We start from the raw sequence: 15,412 nt of genomic DNA on the forward strand, positions 1-15,412 counted from the left end.
TAATCCACTCAGAAAACCCAGACAAACTAGTGCGTAACATTTCACCGTTCCTTGTTTCGAAGTCTCTAACTGAAGTTTTTGGAACAGGATATAAGGCGTCGAGAATGACAAGTGGTGATCTTCTCTTGGAGCTCCACGATAAGAATCAGTACGAGAAACTGGCGAAACTTGTCTCATTTGGGGAGACCCAAATAACAGTTACTCCGCACCGAACCATGAACACCACACGCGGCGTTGTCTCGGACGATGACATGCTAGAGTTAACTGAAGCTGAACTCTTGGAGGGTTTCAGTGAACAGAATGTCATAAATGTAAAGCGAATTAAGATCAGGCGAGACGGTAAAGATATCAATACGAAACACCTGATACTCACTTTCGGTTCAAGTGTCCTCCCCGAGTCCGTCGAGGCCGGTTATATCAAACTTCGTGTTAGGCCATACGTGCCCAATCCTCTCAGATGCTTTAAGTGCCAAAGGTTCGGCCACAGTTCACAGAACTGTCGAGGCCGGCTGACATGTGCCAAGTGCAGTGACAAAGAACATTCCTCCGAAACGTGCCAGAACACTCCACATTGTGTCAACTGTGAGGGCGAGCATGCCGCATACTCGCGGTCCTGCCCGTCCTGGAAAAGAGAAAAAGAGATTGTCACAATCAAAGTCAAAGAAAATATATCTTTCAAGGAGGCACGTAGGCGGGTGTCATACCTGTCTAAGAGCAGCTTTGCCGATGTGGCGCGTAAGGGGGCAGCGTCACAACGGCTTCCGGCGGCTGTCCGACCCACACGCAGTGAGTCGGCAGTTACGCCATCTGCCCCCGCGGCGGTTGCAGCTAGCGCTGCTCCGTCAACCGAGGAGAAGGGACCATCCACCCCGAAGGTGGGTGCAGCCGAGGCTGCCCCAACCTCCGAGGCCCCTTCCAGCGCTGGCAACGGCCAGCGCACCCAAATCCCTCAGGGAGCCCCATCGACCTCCGGACTGGTGGGCGCAGGGGTCTTGCCCTCCAAGGCGGGACTCCCTCTGAAAACCTCTCGCTCGCAAGAGCGCTTGTCCGGCGCCTCACACGAGGCAATGGACACTACACCTGTCCCCAAGGCGCACCAAACGCCTAAGGAGCGTCGAGAATCGCTCGAACGCTTCAGAAAGAACAAAACACCTATTACAGGGCCTCGAAAGGGCTCTGTAATATAAGGCATCCACTCCGTTTCCGTAAACACAGCACCAATTTACCTTAAAACATGGATACACAAATAATTCAATGGAACATCAGGGGTCTCCTTAGAAACCTTGATGATTTGCAAGAACTCATCCACAAACATAATCCAAAAGTGCTGTGTTTACAGGAAACACACTTAAAATCTAAACACACAAACTTTCTCCGTACTTATGTTACGTTTCGCAAAGATCGCGATGATGCCGTCGCATCATCGGGTGGTGTTGCGATTCTTACTCATAGAAGTATTGCATGTCAACTTTTACAGCTACAAACGCCCCTTGAAGCAGTGGCGGTTCGAGTTGTCCTACTAAACAAACTCATCACCATTTGCTCCCTTTACATACCCCCGCATTACCAACTGAACAAACATGAATTTCACTCCTTGATCGATCAATTGCCAGAACCTTATGCTGTTCTTGGCGATTTCAATGCGCACAGCTCCCTGTGGGGCGACTCTCGTATAGATGCGCGAGGTCGCCTTATTGAACAGTTCCTTTTTTCTTCCGGAGCGTGCCTTCTCAACAAGAAAGAACCCACGTATTACTCTCTTGCAAACCGATCCTTTTCGTCAATAGATCTTAGTTTAGTCTCCCCGTCTGTACTGCGTGAACTTGAATGGGAAGTTACCGACAACCCTTACGGTAGCGACCACTTCCCTATACTGCTGGGATCATATAGGGAAAACGAATATCCACCATACGCTCCTAGGTGGAAGATTGAGACAGCTGATTGGGAGAAATTTCGATCTCTAACTAGTATCTCATGGGCTGACCTGTCTTCGTTAGGAATTGACGCTGCAGTTGAGTTTTTTACAGCATTCATAATAGATGTCGCATTTAAATGCATATCAGAAGTAAAAGGCTTGGCCTGCAAACGGCGTGTCCCATGGTGGAACGACGATTGTAGGATCGCTCGTAAAAAACAGAACAGGGCGTGGGGGTTGCTACGCGCTTCTCCCACTGCAGAGAATCTAGTTAACTTTAAAAAAGTAAAATCCGAAGGCAGGCGAACCCGCCGACAGGCCAGACGAGAAAGTTGGCATAAGTTTCTATCGTGTATTAACTCGTTCAGAGATGAGGCGAAAGCCTGGAACAGGGTCAATAGGATAAGAGGGCGACAAGCACATGCACTCCCTTTGGTAAACACAGAAGGCGATACCCTACAAGATCAGGCGGACTCACTTGGGGAGCACTTTGAGAGCGTGTCAAGTGCCAACCATTACTCGCAATCATTTCTCAAACATAAACAAATAGAAGAATGTAAGCCACTCATGAGAAAATGTCAACAGAATGAACCATACAACTGTCCTTTTAGCATTGCCGAGTTGAGAGCTGCCTTGAGCGCATGCAAGAGCTCTGCACCGGGATCTGACAGAATCGTGTATGAAATGATCAAAAACTTACATAAAGACACCCAAGTTACACTAGTCACAATTTTCAACACGATTTGGGCTGCGGGATACTTCCCGACTACATGGAAAGAAGCCATTGTGATCCCGGTTTTGAAACAAGGCAAAGACCCTTCCTCAGTGGCAAGTTACCGCCCGATAGCCCTGACAAGTTGCCTCTGTAAGGTATTTGAAAAAATGATCAATCGCCGTCTCGTGCATCTCCTAGAGTCCAGTAAAATGCTTGACCCATTTCAATGTGGTTTTCGGGAAGGGCGATGTACAACCGACCATCTTGTGCGCATCGAAGCGAGCATTCGCGATGCCTTCGTGCACAAGCAATCTTTCTTATCTGTATTTCTGGATATGGAAAAAGCGTACGACACAACCTGGCGGTACGGAATCCTGCGCGATCTTTCCGCGCTAGGTATCCGCGGCAATATGCTAAATACTATAGAGAGCTACTTAGAGAACCGTACATTTCGAGTGAAAATAGGTCCTGCACTGTCGCGTACATTTATACAGGAAACTGGGGTACCCCAGGGTGGCGTACTCAGTTGCATGCTCTTTGTCGTAAAGATGAACACGCTTCGTGCATCTTTACCACCAGCTATTTTCTATTCCGTCTACGTAGACGATATACAAATAGGTTTTAAATCCTGCAACCTCACAGTCTGCGAGAGACAAGTACAGCACGGTTTGAACAAGGTGTCACAGTGGGCAGAGAAAAATGGATTTAAAATCAATCCTCACAAGAGTTCTTGTGTTCTGTATTCAAGAAAGAGAGGCCTGGTTCCGGATCCTTGCTTACAACTGTGTGGACAACAGATACCTGTAAACAAAGAACACAAATTTCTAGGTGTTATACTTGACAGTAGACTCACTTTCATCCCACACATAAAACATCTTAAAGAAAAATGTCTTAAAACAATGAACCTATTGAAACTTCTATCGCAGACTACGTGGGGTAGTGACAGGACGTGCCTAATGAATCTCTATAAGAGCCTGATTCGGTCACGATTAGATTATGGTGCCGTGATCTATCATTCTGCCGCTCCAAGTGCGCTAAAGATGCTAGACCCTGTTCACCATCTAGGTATCCGTTTAGCCACAGGAGCTTTCAGAACGAGTCCCGTACAAAGTTTATATGCAGAATCGAATGAATGGTCACTTCATATCCAGAGAACGTACATCAGCCAAACATATTTTCTGAAAGTCCACTCAAATCCTGAACATCCCTGTTTTAAAACCGTTAATGACATGACATATGCTACACTCTTTCGCAATCGTCCCTCCGTAAGACAGCCTTTCTCGCTGCGTGTGAGGGAGCTTAGTGATGAAATGCATGTCCCACTCCTCGAGTTCCGCCTAATGCCTCCAGCTAAGCTGCTACCTCCTTGGGAGTGGCAGATGATACAATACGACATATCTTTCATGCAGGTTACAAAACACGCTCCAGAGATTGAAATCCAGATGCATTTCCAGGAACTGCAATACAAACACTCCTGCACGGAGTTTTACACAGACGCATCGAAGTCACGCGAGGGGGTGTCATATGCAGCCGTCGGTCCATCCTTCTCGGAATCCGATTTACTGCATCCGGAAACTAGTATCTTCACGGCTGAGGCCTACGCAATATTGTCGACCGTGAAGCATATAAGGAACTCAAAACTCAAAAAGTCAGTTATTTTTACGGACTCCCTAAGTGTTGTGAAGGCTTTGATATCGTTCTGTAAGCGCAAAAATCCTGTTTTAATTGAACTCTATTCCGTGTTATGTAAAGCATATGTATCTAACCAGCATGTGATTATATGCTGGGTGCCTGGCCATAGGGGCATCCAGGGTAACGTTCTAGCGGACCAGATGGCCACATCAATTGCATCACACACTGTTAATTCTACCGCTGCAGTCCCTGTCACAGACCTGAAACCCTTCTTAAGAATGAAACTGCGAAACTACTGGCAACGATTGTGGGACCTGGAAACAAATAATAAGTTGCATTTAATAAAGCCACAATTAGGTTTCTGGCCTCCTGTAACAAAATCACGCCGGACAGATGTCCTATTCTGTCGCCTCAGAATAGGACACACATTTGGCACACATAACTTTTTACTCACTGGAAATGATCCTCCAACCTGCGGTAGATGCGGGGAGAGGCTGACCGTCCTCCACGTCCTCCTGGAGTGTCGGGCAGCCGAATCTGAAAGAAGAAAACATTTTTCACTAGCATACCGGCAGCACATCCCCCTACATCCCGTAATGCTACTCGGCCCAGAACCTTTATTTGACACCAACACAGTACTAAATTTCCTGAAAGATGTCGTCCTGCATGTTTTTAGCCCCACATGTTCGTAGCGGGTCCTCTCCTCAGAGGATGCCGCTGCGATATCTCTTTAGTATAGCACATGCCTCTAGGCCCTTGTCTTTCAAGGGCTCTGGCGAGGCAGCAGTGCTCCATGTAATTTTAACATCCTACATATTTTTGATTTTGCATCATTCTTCTACGATGGGTTTTAATGTTCATAGTAATCGTCATTAGTCATCGCCATAATTTTATAGCACGTAGATTTTACGCACTTTACAGCGACAATTTTTAGGCCACTTTACAGCCAAGTCACATCTCCACAATACATCGTCAACATCACCACTTGTCATGGCGCTCTTTGGCCAAACCTGGCCCTTGCGCCATTAAACACTACATATCATCATCATCGCTGCCATCAGTGAAAAATGTTGCAGCCAGTTCTTTTGAACATCGCACACACTGCCTGCTGCACACTAATAGCCAGCAGAAGCACGAATTCAAAAATTCTCATGAAATGTAAAGCAAGCAAAACTACCACCGGAAATGCACTATGCAGCAAGAAAAGAAAGATGTTAGATAAGCCTATAGCTCCAATATAGGAGACGGGGCAGATATGTACAGCTTGTGGGTGCCAGTCAAGGCAATGGCAGAGAGCTTCTGTAGCGGTGAACATAAATCGCCTCCTCAAGTTATTGCCTCACAGCATATAATTTGCTTGTATCTTTAATTAAATTCAGGGGTTTCATGTGCCAAAACCACAATATGATTGAGGCATGCTATAGTGGAGGACTTTGGATTAACTTTGACCGCCTTAACATACACCCAATGCACAGTACACGAGTGTTTCATTTTGCACCCATCAAAATGCAGATACCTTGGCCAGGCCGTGAACCTGCGACCTCATTCTTCACAGCGCAGTCCCATAGCCTCTAAATCACCACAGCATGTTGCTTCAATCTTCCGTCTTACTAAATCCTTTTTAAAAATTCTTGCAGTAGAACCCAACTTGGATGATGCTTCATGGCTTTCTGTTTATAACTTATATGTAGCCTGCTGAGGGACCCTTTAAAGGAGTGCCATGTCATGATGTTGTGGAATAAGAGACGGAGAACTTTGAGCTTATGGAAAAACGACAGACGTCCTTTCGCTTCGAGCGCATCAAGAAGACTGCTTTATTTTTGACTAGAAGGTATAGGAAATGGGAGAGAGTAGTGAGAAGGAGAAAGACATAATACACCATGCCACACAAGCATTCTTGCACCACGCACGCACCAAAGCCATCGCCACAGGTCGGGCAGCCAGGGTCATGAGCCTCCGGGACATGAACGCTTGAGTGCAGTGGGGCCGTGCGGGGGCCCAAGGACCTGCGTGTCCGCAACTCCCCTGTGTGCAATAAAGTTATCACCACCACCTCCACTCTTGGAACGCACCACCGGTTCGTTTGTATACGTCGCGCCCGCCAGTAAGGCACGTAGTTTCAGGGGTATCAAGTGTCCGGCGCCTCTGAGAAGAAGTTCTTGCCACTTCGTCGGGGCGCCTCTGAGAAGAAGTTCTCCTTGCCACTTCGTCGGTGGCCCGCAGCGCGGGGGTTTATCTGGCGCCGCTGGGGAGGGGGACCCTGGCTCCAGAATGGAGGATATACAACAACCTCCCCCGGATGAGCGAACTATTATTGAGCTCATTGCTCTACAATCTCCAAGGGATACAGCAGCTGTATCGGTCGCTTCACCTCAGTTCCCCCACTTAATACCAGTTTGCAGGACCGCACCCTGCCGTCTCTACCCCTAAATGTTTCCTTAATTCTGGCGGTCTTCCACATGTGGCGTTTCAAGCGGTCTTCCCTCAGGAGCACCAATGCACCTTTCTTCAGATCACTCGATGTCGTTGGTCGGCACATATGTGCCGATCTGAGCTCCAATAAGTACTCTTTCCGCCACCGTCTCCAGAAACTGTCGGCCATGGCAGTCCGGTACTTCCAGCGTCGTGAGAGATGCTTGCCACCGCCAGGAATTTCGTCCGGCAGCAGGTGTGGAGGAAGGGTCGTCAACTTTCTTCCGACAAGGAAATGAGCCGGTGACAGTGGTTCTGGCTCTTGAGCATCATCATATATGAAAGTCAAAGGGCGTGAGTTGATCACGGCCTCCACCTCATAAAGAACGGTGGTCAGTTCTTCGAAACTCAAGCTGCTCCGACCTAACACCTTTCGCAATGCTACTTTCACAGATCGCACCATCCGCTCCCAGAATCCACCCCACCAAGCTGCCCGTTCAACAATAAACTTCCATCTGATCTGGTTTCCGGCGAAGTATGACTGCAATTCCTCGACCTGCAACAGCATGAACATTGCCTTTAGATCCCTGGCTGCACGCTTGAATGTGAGCGCGTTGTCCGAATACACCGTCGAGCAAATTCCACGGCGTGCCACAAAGCGTTTAAAGGCCAACAGGAAGGCTGTAGCCGACAGGTCGCTGACAAGCTCAAGGTGGACGGCACGTGTCACAGCACAGGTGAAAATAGCGATGTAGCATTTTTTGCTGTCGCGTGACTGTTGACAAATCAAGGGCCCTGCAAAATCGATGCCAACGATGTCGAACGGGTTTCCCTTTGTCACTCTGTCAGCTGGAAGTGGTGCTACTGGTTCCGTAGCGGGAGGGCAACTTTGCCTGTGACAGACGAGGCACTGCTTGATAATTTTCTTTACGGCCTGACGTCCTCGGATAATCCAATACGATTCTCGCAGCTGTGCTAGAGTATCGCGTACGCCCGCGTGCAGCATTCTCAAATGTTCCTTCCGTATGAGCAGTGACGTGAGGGGGTGATTGCCAGGGAGAACGATGGGATGCTTAGTCTCTTCGTTGTTATCACTGAATTGCAAGCGTCCACCAACTCGCATGAGGCCCTCTTTGTCGAAGTATGGGTTGAAAGGCATAACAGGAGAGCTCTCGTGCAGCGGTCTTTGATTCTTCAGGTTGGAAATGTCGTCGCTGAACGCATCTCGTTGAGCTCTAGCCAACCAGTATCTTTCGGCGCTGATTATTTCTTCAGCTCGTAATGGGCCGATCGTCCTTCCTTCTTTGTTGTGGCAGTTGTCGACAAAGCGGCGGACCCACGCGGTTACTCGCACGACTCTGCTGAATGAACTATAATTCTCAACATTGAAAATTGCCATGGATGACGATGATACTATGGGCATCACCGTCACCTTTTGCTCTTCCATTTGGCACTCCCCAACCTTCGAGCTCGGCTCACTTATCGTTGGCCAACACGTGTCATCCTCCTGAAGCCAACGGGGTCCTTTCCACCACAGTTCGCTTTCCCGCAGGGCCGATGGGAGAATGCCGCGGGTGATTAGGTCAGCGGGGTTGTCTGAGCCTGGGCAGTGTCTCCAATCCCTGGGATCTGTCAGCGCCTGCAACTCTGAGACTCGATTTGCCACGAAGGGCTTCCATCTGGCAGCGTTTCCCTTGATCCAGTACATAGCTACTGTAGAGTCAGTCCAGAGGATGGTAGCAACGTTCTTCAGATCCAAGGCCTTGGTAACGTAGTGGCATAGTCGCGCGCCAATAAGGGCTCCCATCAGCTCCAATCGGGGTAGCGAGAGGCGTTTCAAAGGGGCCACTCTTGATTTAGCCATGACCAAGCTGACATTTGTTAGTCCGAACGGAGACTTGGTCACAATATATGCGACAGCACCATAGGCCTTCGGGCTTGCGTCACAGAAAACATGCACCACTTTCTCCGTATCATCGTTTCTAAATTCTGCCGCTATCAGTCTTGGAATAGACACTCCTTCGATGCGTGGAAGCTCCCTACACCAGCAGTCCCACTCAGGCTGCAAGTTCAGGCAAGGGATCGTCCCAACCAATTCCCAACTCCCACAACTTCTGGAACATTACCTTTACGCACAATGTGGTGGGAGCAATAAATCCAAAAGGGTCGAAAATTCTTGCCGAGACTTGCAGCACAAATCTCTTGTTGTCGGCTCTTGCGGAGAGGAAGTCGATGAGTGAAGTTAGGTTGTATTCAAAGTGGTCAGTCTGAGCATTCCAACCCACTCCCAATACCTTTGTAGCTGCAGCATATCCAGCATCAGTGTTCGTTCTCTCCACATTGCCATTCTCTAAGAAGTTGACGAGATCGCGGTCGTTCGACATCCACTTGTGTAGCCGCATCCCTGCTTGAGACAATATATCTTTGGATTCCTGGCACAAGACTTTACCCTTGTCAAGGCTGTCAACCCCAGTTACAAGGTCGTCCACGTAAAGATGCTTGCGCAGAATACCTGCAGTTTCAGCATACCGTTCCGGCAGGCCTTCAAGATGATGTTGCAGCCAAGAGAAATGGGCTCGACGTGACCCCGAACGGCACGCGAGTCATGCGATAGGTCATCACAGCTGGAAGCTCTTCCCCTTTCTTTGGCGTCATAGCGTACCAGAGAAACTGCACAGCGTTCCGATCGCCCTCTGATAGTGATATTTGGAGAAAGGCCTTTTCAATATCCGCAACGATGGCAATGTTGTAAGTGCGGAAATTGATCAGCAGATCAATGAGCTCTGGGTTTAGGTTTGGGCCACTTTCCAAAACATTGTTCAGTGAGAGGCGATTTTTGGCACTTGATGATGCATCAAATACTACCCTCAGTTTTGTCGTCTGGCTTTCGCGACGAACAACTGCTTGATGTGGCATATAGTACACCGGACCTTCCGACGTGCCGCAGTCCTTGCTGGCTGGCTCTGCATAGCCCTTTTCTATGTAGTCTCTTATGCAGGTGTCGTATTCCCTAATCAACGAACCTCCTTCCAAGAGGCGCTTTGTCTGTGCTTTAAGACGCCTTGCTGCGCACTCGTAGTTGTCGCCAAGCTCGTAAACCATCGAATTCCAAGGGAACGACACCTTATAGCGGCCATTCTCAAAGTTGACGGTTTCTTTATAGTGCTGAAGGACTGCGTCCTCGTGACGAACTGGCTCATGTTCCTTGATACCGATGTGCTCGAGCTCCCAGAAACACTTTAGCTGTGTTGATATTTCCTTGTAAATTTGTTCACTCACTCCTATCCGCATCACGCCAGCAGCCGAGGAGCAGACTCCTGTTGACTTCCTTGTGCCGACCTGGCCCTGGACTGTCCATCCGAATACAGTCTCCACCGCCATCAATTTGGAGCTGAGACGCTTAGTGGATCCCGTGACAATTTCCCAGTAATGATCAGCGCCAATCAAAAGGTCAATATTTTCGCTTTCGTCGCCCCGCGAGGCGTCTGCTACTTGGAAGTGAAATTTTGAAAGTTGAAGTAGAACAGAATTTGATGGAGCAGCCATGATATCTGCACAGATGCAAGGAACCTCCAGCGCTTCCACTCGCACCCCTTTTCCGTCGTACTGGCTTCCGAGCCACAGCTCCACTCGACGCGTTTTTGTGCGTGTGGTGGCTGATGTCTCACCAAAGGCAAATATTTTAAGTTCCTCTTCTCCCAGCACTTTTAACTGCAGCTTTTCGGATAGGTTGCGATTAATGAAGGTTCGCTGACTGCCACCGTCCAGGAGAAGCCGGACAAGCGTACGTTCATGTGGACCCTCTGTCCAAGCTCGCGCTGTCTGTAGGAGAAACTGCTGCTCTCCAGTGCACATCAAGTCATCTCCCGTGCCTAATGAGGACTTCAACACCGTGGCTTGCTCAATCACCGGTGACGAAGATGCATCCCTTTCATCAGTGTTGCGGTGTCTCCTAAAGTGAGGGTCGCACATTGTCGTTAAATGTCTGCCCTTGCAATGCGCACACCTGAGCCACTTAGCCTTACGGCATTCTCTTGCCTCGTGCCCTTTTGTTGTACACCGGAAACATCGATTGTCACGCTTCAGCACCTCTCTCTTATCCGCCACAGACATCTTTGCGTTGCAGTTGCCGGTCTCATGGCCGTTCGAATTACAAAATAGACATGCTGTGCTGTCCTTGATCATGGTGTGCAGTGCCGCTGCAGTAGGCATGTTCGCCGCTTTAGTGTTGCTGTTGCGCCTTTCCTTTACCAATTCGGCACTGTTGTCTCTCGGAGCTTCGGCCCGCTGTATGATCTCCCGCGTCGCAACCTCTTTTCTCAAAAAACGCAGGAACTCCTCCAGCTCACTTCCCTCGTTCGTAGCCTCGTTTTTTCGTTGGTATTCCAGACGAAGGTCGGCAGGCACCGCTTTCTTTATTACGGTCAGTAACAAAGTTCCATAAGTGCCAACACTCACGCCTAAAGAAGGGAGGCTGCGTACCCCTGTCTCTACTTCGTCGACGAGGCTGCGCAGTTGACCGAGATTCCGTGAGTCACGCACTGGCTTGATGTTAAGCAGCCGTGACATGTGGTCTTCTATAATAACTTCCTTTCTGCCGAACCTCTCCTTCAATAGCGAGAGAGCGACATCGTAGTTGCCTTCCGACAAGTCAAGCCCTGCTACCGCAGCCGCCGCCTTTCCTGTCAAGTAGCTGTTGAGGTACTTGAATTTGTCTACGTTTGAGAGATTCTGGTTAGCGTTGATAGTAGACTCAAACTGACTCCAGAACCCTTGCCATTCTCGAAGCTCTCCGTTGAATTTGTTGATTTCGAGCTTTGGCAGCTTAACGGTGGGGCGTATTTGCGAATCGTTTGCGCTAGATTCTCTTTGATCTGAGGAGTTTAGTGTGCGATCTGATGAAACATTTGTGCAGCTAAAGTCGCGTAGCATGCGTTGTACCTTTGTTTTCGCCACGATGATCTTTTCTCTGTACATTTCGGAGCATGCAATTTCCTCTTCGAAAGCTTCATCTTCAACGCCTTTTTCTATCTCCCGATCTAGCTCTTTCAGTGAGTCTTCTTTAAGAGTAAGAAGATTTAGCTTTTCTTCCAGCTCACCGATTGATGCGCTGTCGTCCATGGTGGATACTTCATTGATCAGCTTGGTCGTAGATGATCGCGCCACGGCCCTTTTTCGCTTGACTCTGTCGATGTCCATCTTTTGACGTCCCTATTCCCGGGTTTCGACACCAAAAAATGTTGTGGAATAAGAGACGGAGAACTTTGAGCTTATGGAAAAACGACAGACGTCCTTTCGCTTCGAGCGCATCAAGAAGACTGCTTTATTTTTGACTAGAAGGTATAGGAAATGGGAGAGAGTAGTGAGAAGGAGAAAGACATAATACACCATGCCACACAAGCATTCTTGCACCACGCACGCACCAAAGCCATCGCCACAGGTCGGGCAGCCAGGGTCATGAGCCTCCGGGACATGAACGCTTGAGTGCAGTGGGGCCGTGCGGGGGCCCAAGGACCTGCGTGTCCGCAACTCCCCTGTGTGCAATAAAGTTATCACCACCACCTCCACTCTTGGAACGCACCACCGCACCGCCGGTTCGTTTGTATACGTCGCGCCCGCCAGTAAGGCACGTAGTTTCAGGGGTATCAAGTGTCCGGCGCCTCTGAGAAGAAGTTCTCCTTGCCACTTCGTCGGTGGCCCGCAGCGCGGGGGTTTATCAACTGTCTGGCGCCGCTGGGGAGGGGGACCCTGGCTCCAGAATGGAGGATATACAACACATGATGCATGACATTTCTGACACCATCTCTTTTTATGCATTTAAATTAAGGTCCAAGCCTTCTAAACCCTAGAAAAATTACTGGCAAGCATCGGAGTGCCTCAAATAATCTGCTGTAATGCCCATTTCTATGAACCAGTTTCAGTGCCCAAGAAGTGGCTGTGTCACGACATCACAATGCACACTCTCCATTCTTGCATTCACTGCAGTTGCCATATGCGAGTATTGGAAGAAATGCATGCAGCACTCTTGTTTATTAGTATTATTTTTTTTTTTGTAAGCTATGTCATTGTACCCAGCCTTGCTGCCTACATGACATCAGCAAATTTTGTTCTTTGTCAGCACATCACGATGGTGTTGATGATGCAAACTCCAGCATTTCGAGACCAACTCTAGTATTAAATTCACATTTCTTGTTTTCCTACATTCAGACTTGCCAAGTGCAATTTTTTTACATGCTAGAAGTGTGTGTGGCAGAGTTTCTTAAACTTGGAAAATATGTTTCGGTACTTCTTAACTCATAAGGACAAGAAATGTCAATACCCCAAGGAAATGTTTTTCATCTACATGTGTAGAATACACTGAGAATATATGTATTCAAGGAAAAGAAAATATTTTGTGAAAACTTGTTCAGTAATAGGGAGGACAACACTAGGCAGAACCCTGCAAGCGAGCTTCACCCCAAGCTGTCATTATAAACTTGCACACAGTTCTCATCGGATGAGAAACATAGGCATACATTTCATTTGCTTTACATTATCTGTGTGATACCACTGCAGACAGGGATCTTGCATCGATGTCTCCTCTGACCATGCTTTCAAAGAAAGCGAGTTGCGTGCTTAAACTTCTTCCTCATCCTGTGTTCCTGTTGTAAACCAACAAGTGATGCATGCTGTCTGTCATTCAGTGTTGGCTGAAGACATTTAGCTGGGAACTCCGTACTCAGTACCAAAACTTTGCAAGATAAACATTTTTGTCTCTTCTATTGCCTGTAGGCTTACACACGCGTCTATAAAGGGGTTCAGGTGCATATAGAAACATTCTCGAAGTCTGAAAGGAGGAGGACTTTTCAGCACTTTGCCTGTGTGGGTCATGTGTTTGAAGAGGTCACATGGTACTACAATTCTACAACACTGCCTTACACTCTCATTTTAAATATGTCATGCACAATATGACACTTCACTGTTGCAGATCCATAAAGTACCTTCAAGGTTAGGCTTTCCATAATTTTATTTAATATATTATGCAAATTCAGTTTGCACAAACTGAATTCAGGCACACAATTCCAAGAATTTGTCTGAAAGTGTGCAACTGCAATTCATTAATATTTTAAATTTTGCTGTTAAGTTCATTTTTCTTGGAAACATACAATTTTATACTAAGGCAAGTTCATTTACTTTCATTACAAGGCTTGTTTGTGTTCCCGGATATTTGCCCATAAGTTTGTGGCTCCTGTGCAGCTAATTTCACTTTCCAAGGTGGGAACCTCGGTAGAAAGACTTGCCCTGGAGTGACACAGATATCTTAGCAATTTCTTGTTTTAGCCAGGCGAGAGAGATGGCATAAGTTTCCCAGGCGCATAACATATCCTAGGGGCATTTACTCAGAGGTGTGCGCTTTTAGAAATATGTGTCCTCAAACTTGCAGTAAAAATGCGCTGTTATTCCACTGGTGTTTATAATAAAATGCTCTTATTTGCATTGAAGCAGAAAAGTAACTGGAGCGCCAACGTATCTCATTGCACACTTTGGGACTTCGTATCTCAAAACTGATGTCCTGAAAATTTGTTCCAAGTGGACATACCTTGCAAACTTACTGGGTACAATTTCTAAATTGCAATATAGGCCGTAAAGCAATCGGTTAAAAACAATTTTAAGCGAACTTTGTTAATGTGCATTTTGATTTATCGTGCAAGTAATGTCTGCCTCCGAGTAATCCAGCTCAAGGAGTATTGTGCTATCTGCGATACGCAACTTCTAAATATCTTATTTAGTCTAATAAAACAGAATGCCCGATATATGTACACTGTAAGCACAAAAATTAAAAAGGTAATTAATAATTGATACACACTGACCAGTGCTTTTCAAGTCTCCCCGTGCTCCCGTGCAGGTAAAAGGAATAACAATAAGGTAATTTGAAAACATAAGTAATTAACCTGTTAGCAGCATAAGCTGCTGTTCTTGCCTAGCCCATGGTCCTTTGCATAGGTTATTTTCACTCTCTAGATATGGCTTATTTTTGCAGGACAGCGGTTGCAGCGCATCCCCCCCCTTCCGCCTCCCCTCTTGTAAATTTTGATGGGAGGGTCCACGACATTAATCCCTGGGTCCAACTATAATTTCCCAAGCACAGTGTGTATGCCAGTAAAATTAGTGAATGTGTAACTTTAGGAGCACAGTAAATATACTCTAGCATCAGTAGCTCTGGAAGATTGCACTGCTCACTCTGTACTGGTGGCATTTTGTTCTGCAGCGATAGTTAAACAAATGCTTATTCCGACTGGTCACATAAATATTCTGATTTTAGCCACTACGCTAGCGTACACAGTCTTGCACACTGCTTTTCCAAGGTCCAGTAATTAACTTCACTGTGTGTCCTAGACAGTGTTCATTTTTTTTTCATACTACTGCACACCTACTGCCTTGTACTATTGGTGTGTTGTAGGCCACCAGATGTTTGAAATAATGTAAGGTGCAAGTAGCCAGTGGTATACCAAAGCGCCCACTCCTAGCGCAACAAAAAACAGGTTTACCTACGAGAGTGATAGTGCAGAAGAGGGCAACTTGAAGGTCATGTACTGTACAACAAAGCTGCTAGTGCAACTAGATGCCGTCAAGTGTACCCGCCCCCCCCCCCAAAAAAAAAGAAAAGAGAAAGAAATGGGGGATGTTTGTGAGAATGCCAAGCATCCACATTGCTTGCTACAGAACTAAAAACTGTTGCAGCCTGAAATTTGGGCAGG

General features: G+C 47.4%; 2 protein-coding genes across 2 annotated transcripts; both read right to left on the reverse strand.

Annotated features, from left to right (window-relative positions):
- Positions 1 to 482: 482 nt before the first annotated feature.
- LOC142591044 (uncharacterized) lies at positions 483 to 9,076 on the reverse strand. Its single transcript, XM_075703445.1, has 5 exons — positions 8,855 to 9,076; positions 6,830 to 8,736; positions 4,717 to 4,799; positions 3,353 to 3,431; positions 483 to 622 (listed from the first exon to the last, which is right to left on the reverse strand). Exons 1-5 carry the CDS (start codon positions 9,074 to 9,076, stop codon positions 577 to 579), a joined length of 2,337 nt encoding a protein of 778 aa, XP_075559560.1. The 3' UTR covers positions 483 to 576.
- Positions 9,077 to 9,218: 142 nt separating this feature from the next.
- Positions 9,219 to 11,873, reverse strand: LOC142591127 (uncharacterized). The gene has a single exon (XM_075703530.1). The coding sequence runs from the start codon at positions 11,871 to 11,873 to the stop codon at positions 9,219 to 9,221; it is 2,655 nt and encodes an 884-aa protein (XP_075559645.1).
- Positions 11,874 to 15,412: the final 3,539 nt, after the last annotated feature.

This window comes from Dermacentor variabilis, chromosome 1 (genome assembly GCF_050947875.1).
Source record: "Dermacentor variabilis isolate Ectoservices chromosome 1, ASM5094787v1, whole genome shotgun sequence".
Taxonomy (NCBI): Eukaryota; Metazoa; Arthropoda; class Arachnida; order Ixodida; family Ixodidae; genus Dermacentor; species Dermacentor variabilis.

Coding starts and splice junctions, on each gene's coding strand:
- LOC142591127 (XM_075703530.1), bottom strand. CDS start 11,873: ATGGACATCGACAGAGTCAAGCGAAAAAGGGCCGTGGCGCGATCATCT.
- LOC142591044 (XM_075703445.1), bottom strand. CDS start 9,076: ATGCGGCTACACAAGTGGATGTCGAACGACCGCGATCTCGTCAACTTC. Junction 3,432..4,716: donor AGGTTGGAGGATCATTTCCA/GTGAGTAAAAAG, acceptor CTTTGTTTACAG/GTATCTGTTGTCCACACAGT. Junction 623..3,352: donor TACAGAACACAAGAACTCTT/GTGAGGATTGAT, acceptor TCTCTTTTCCAG/GACGGGCAGGACCGCGAGTA.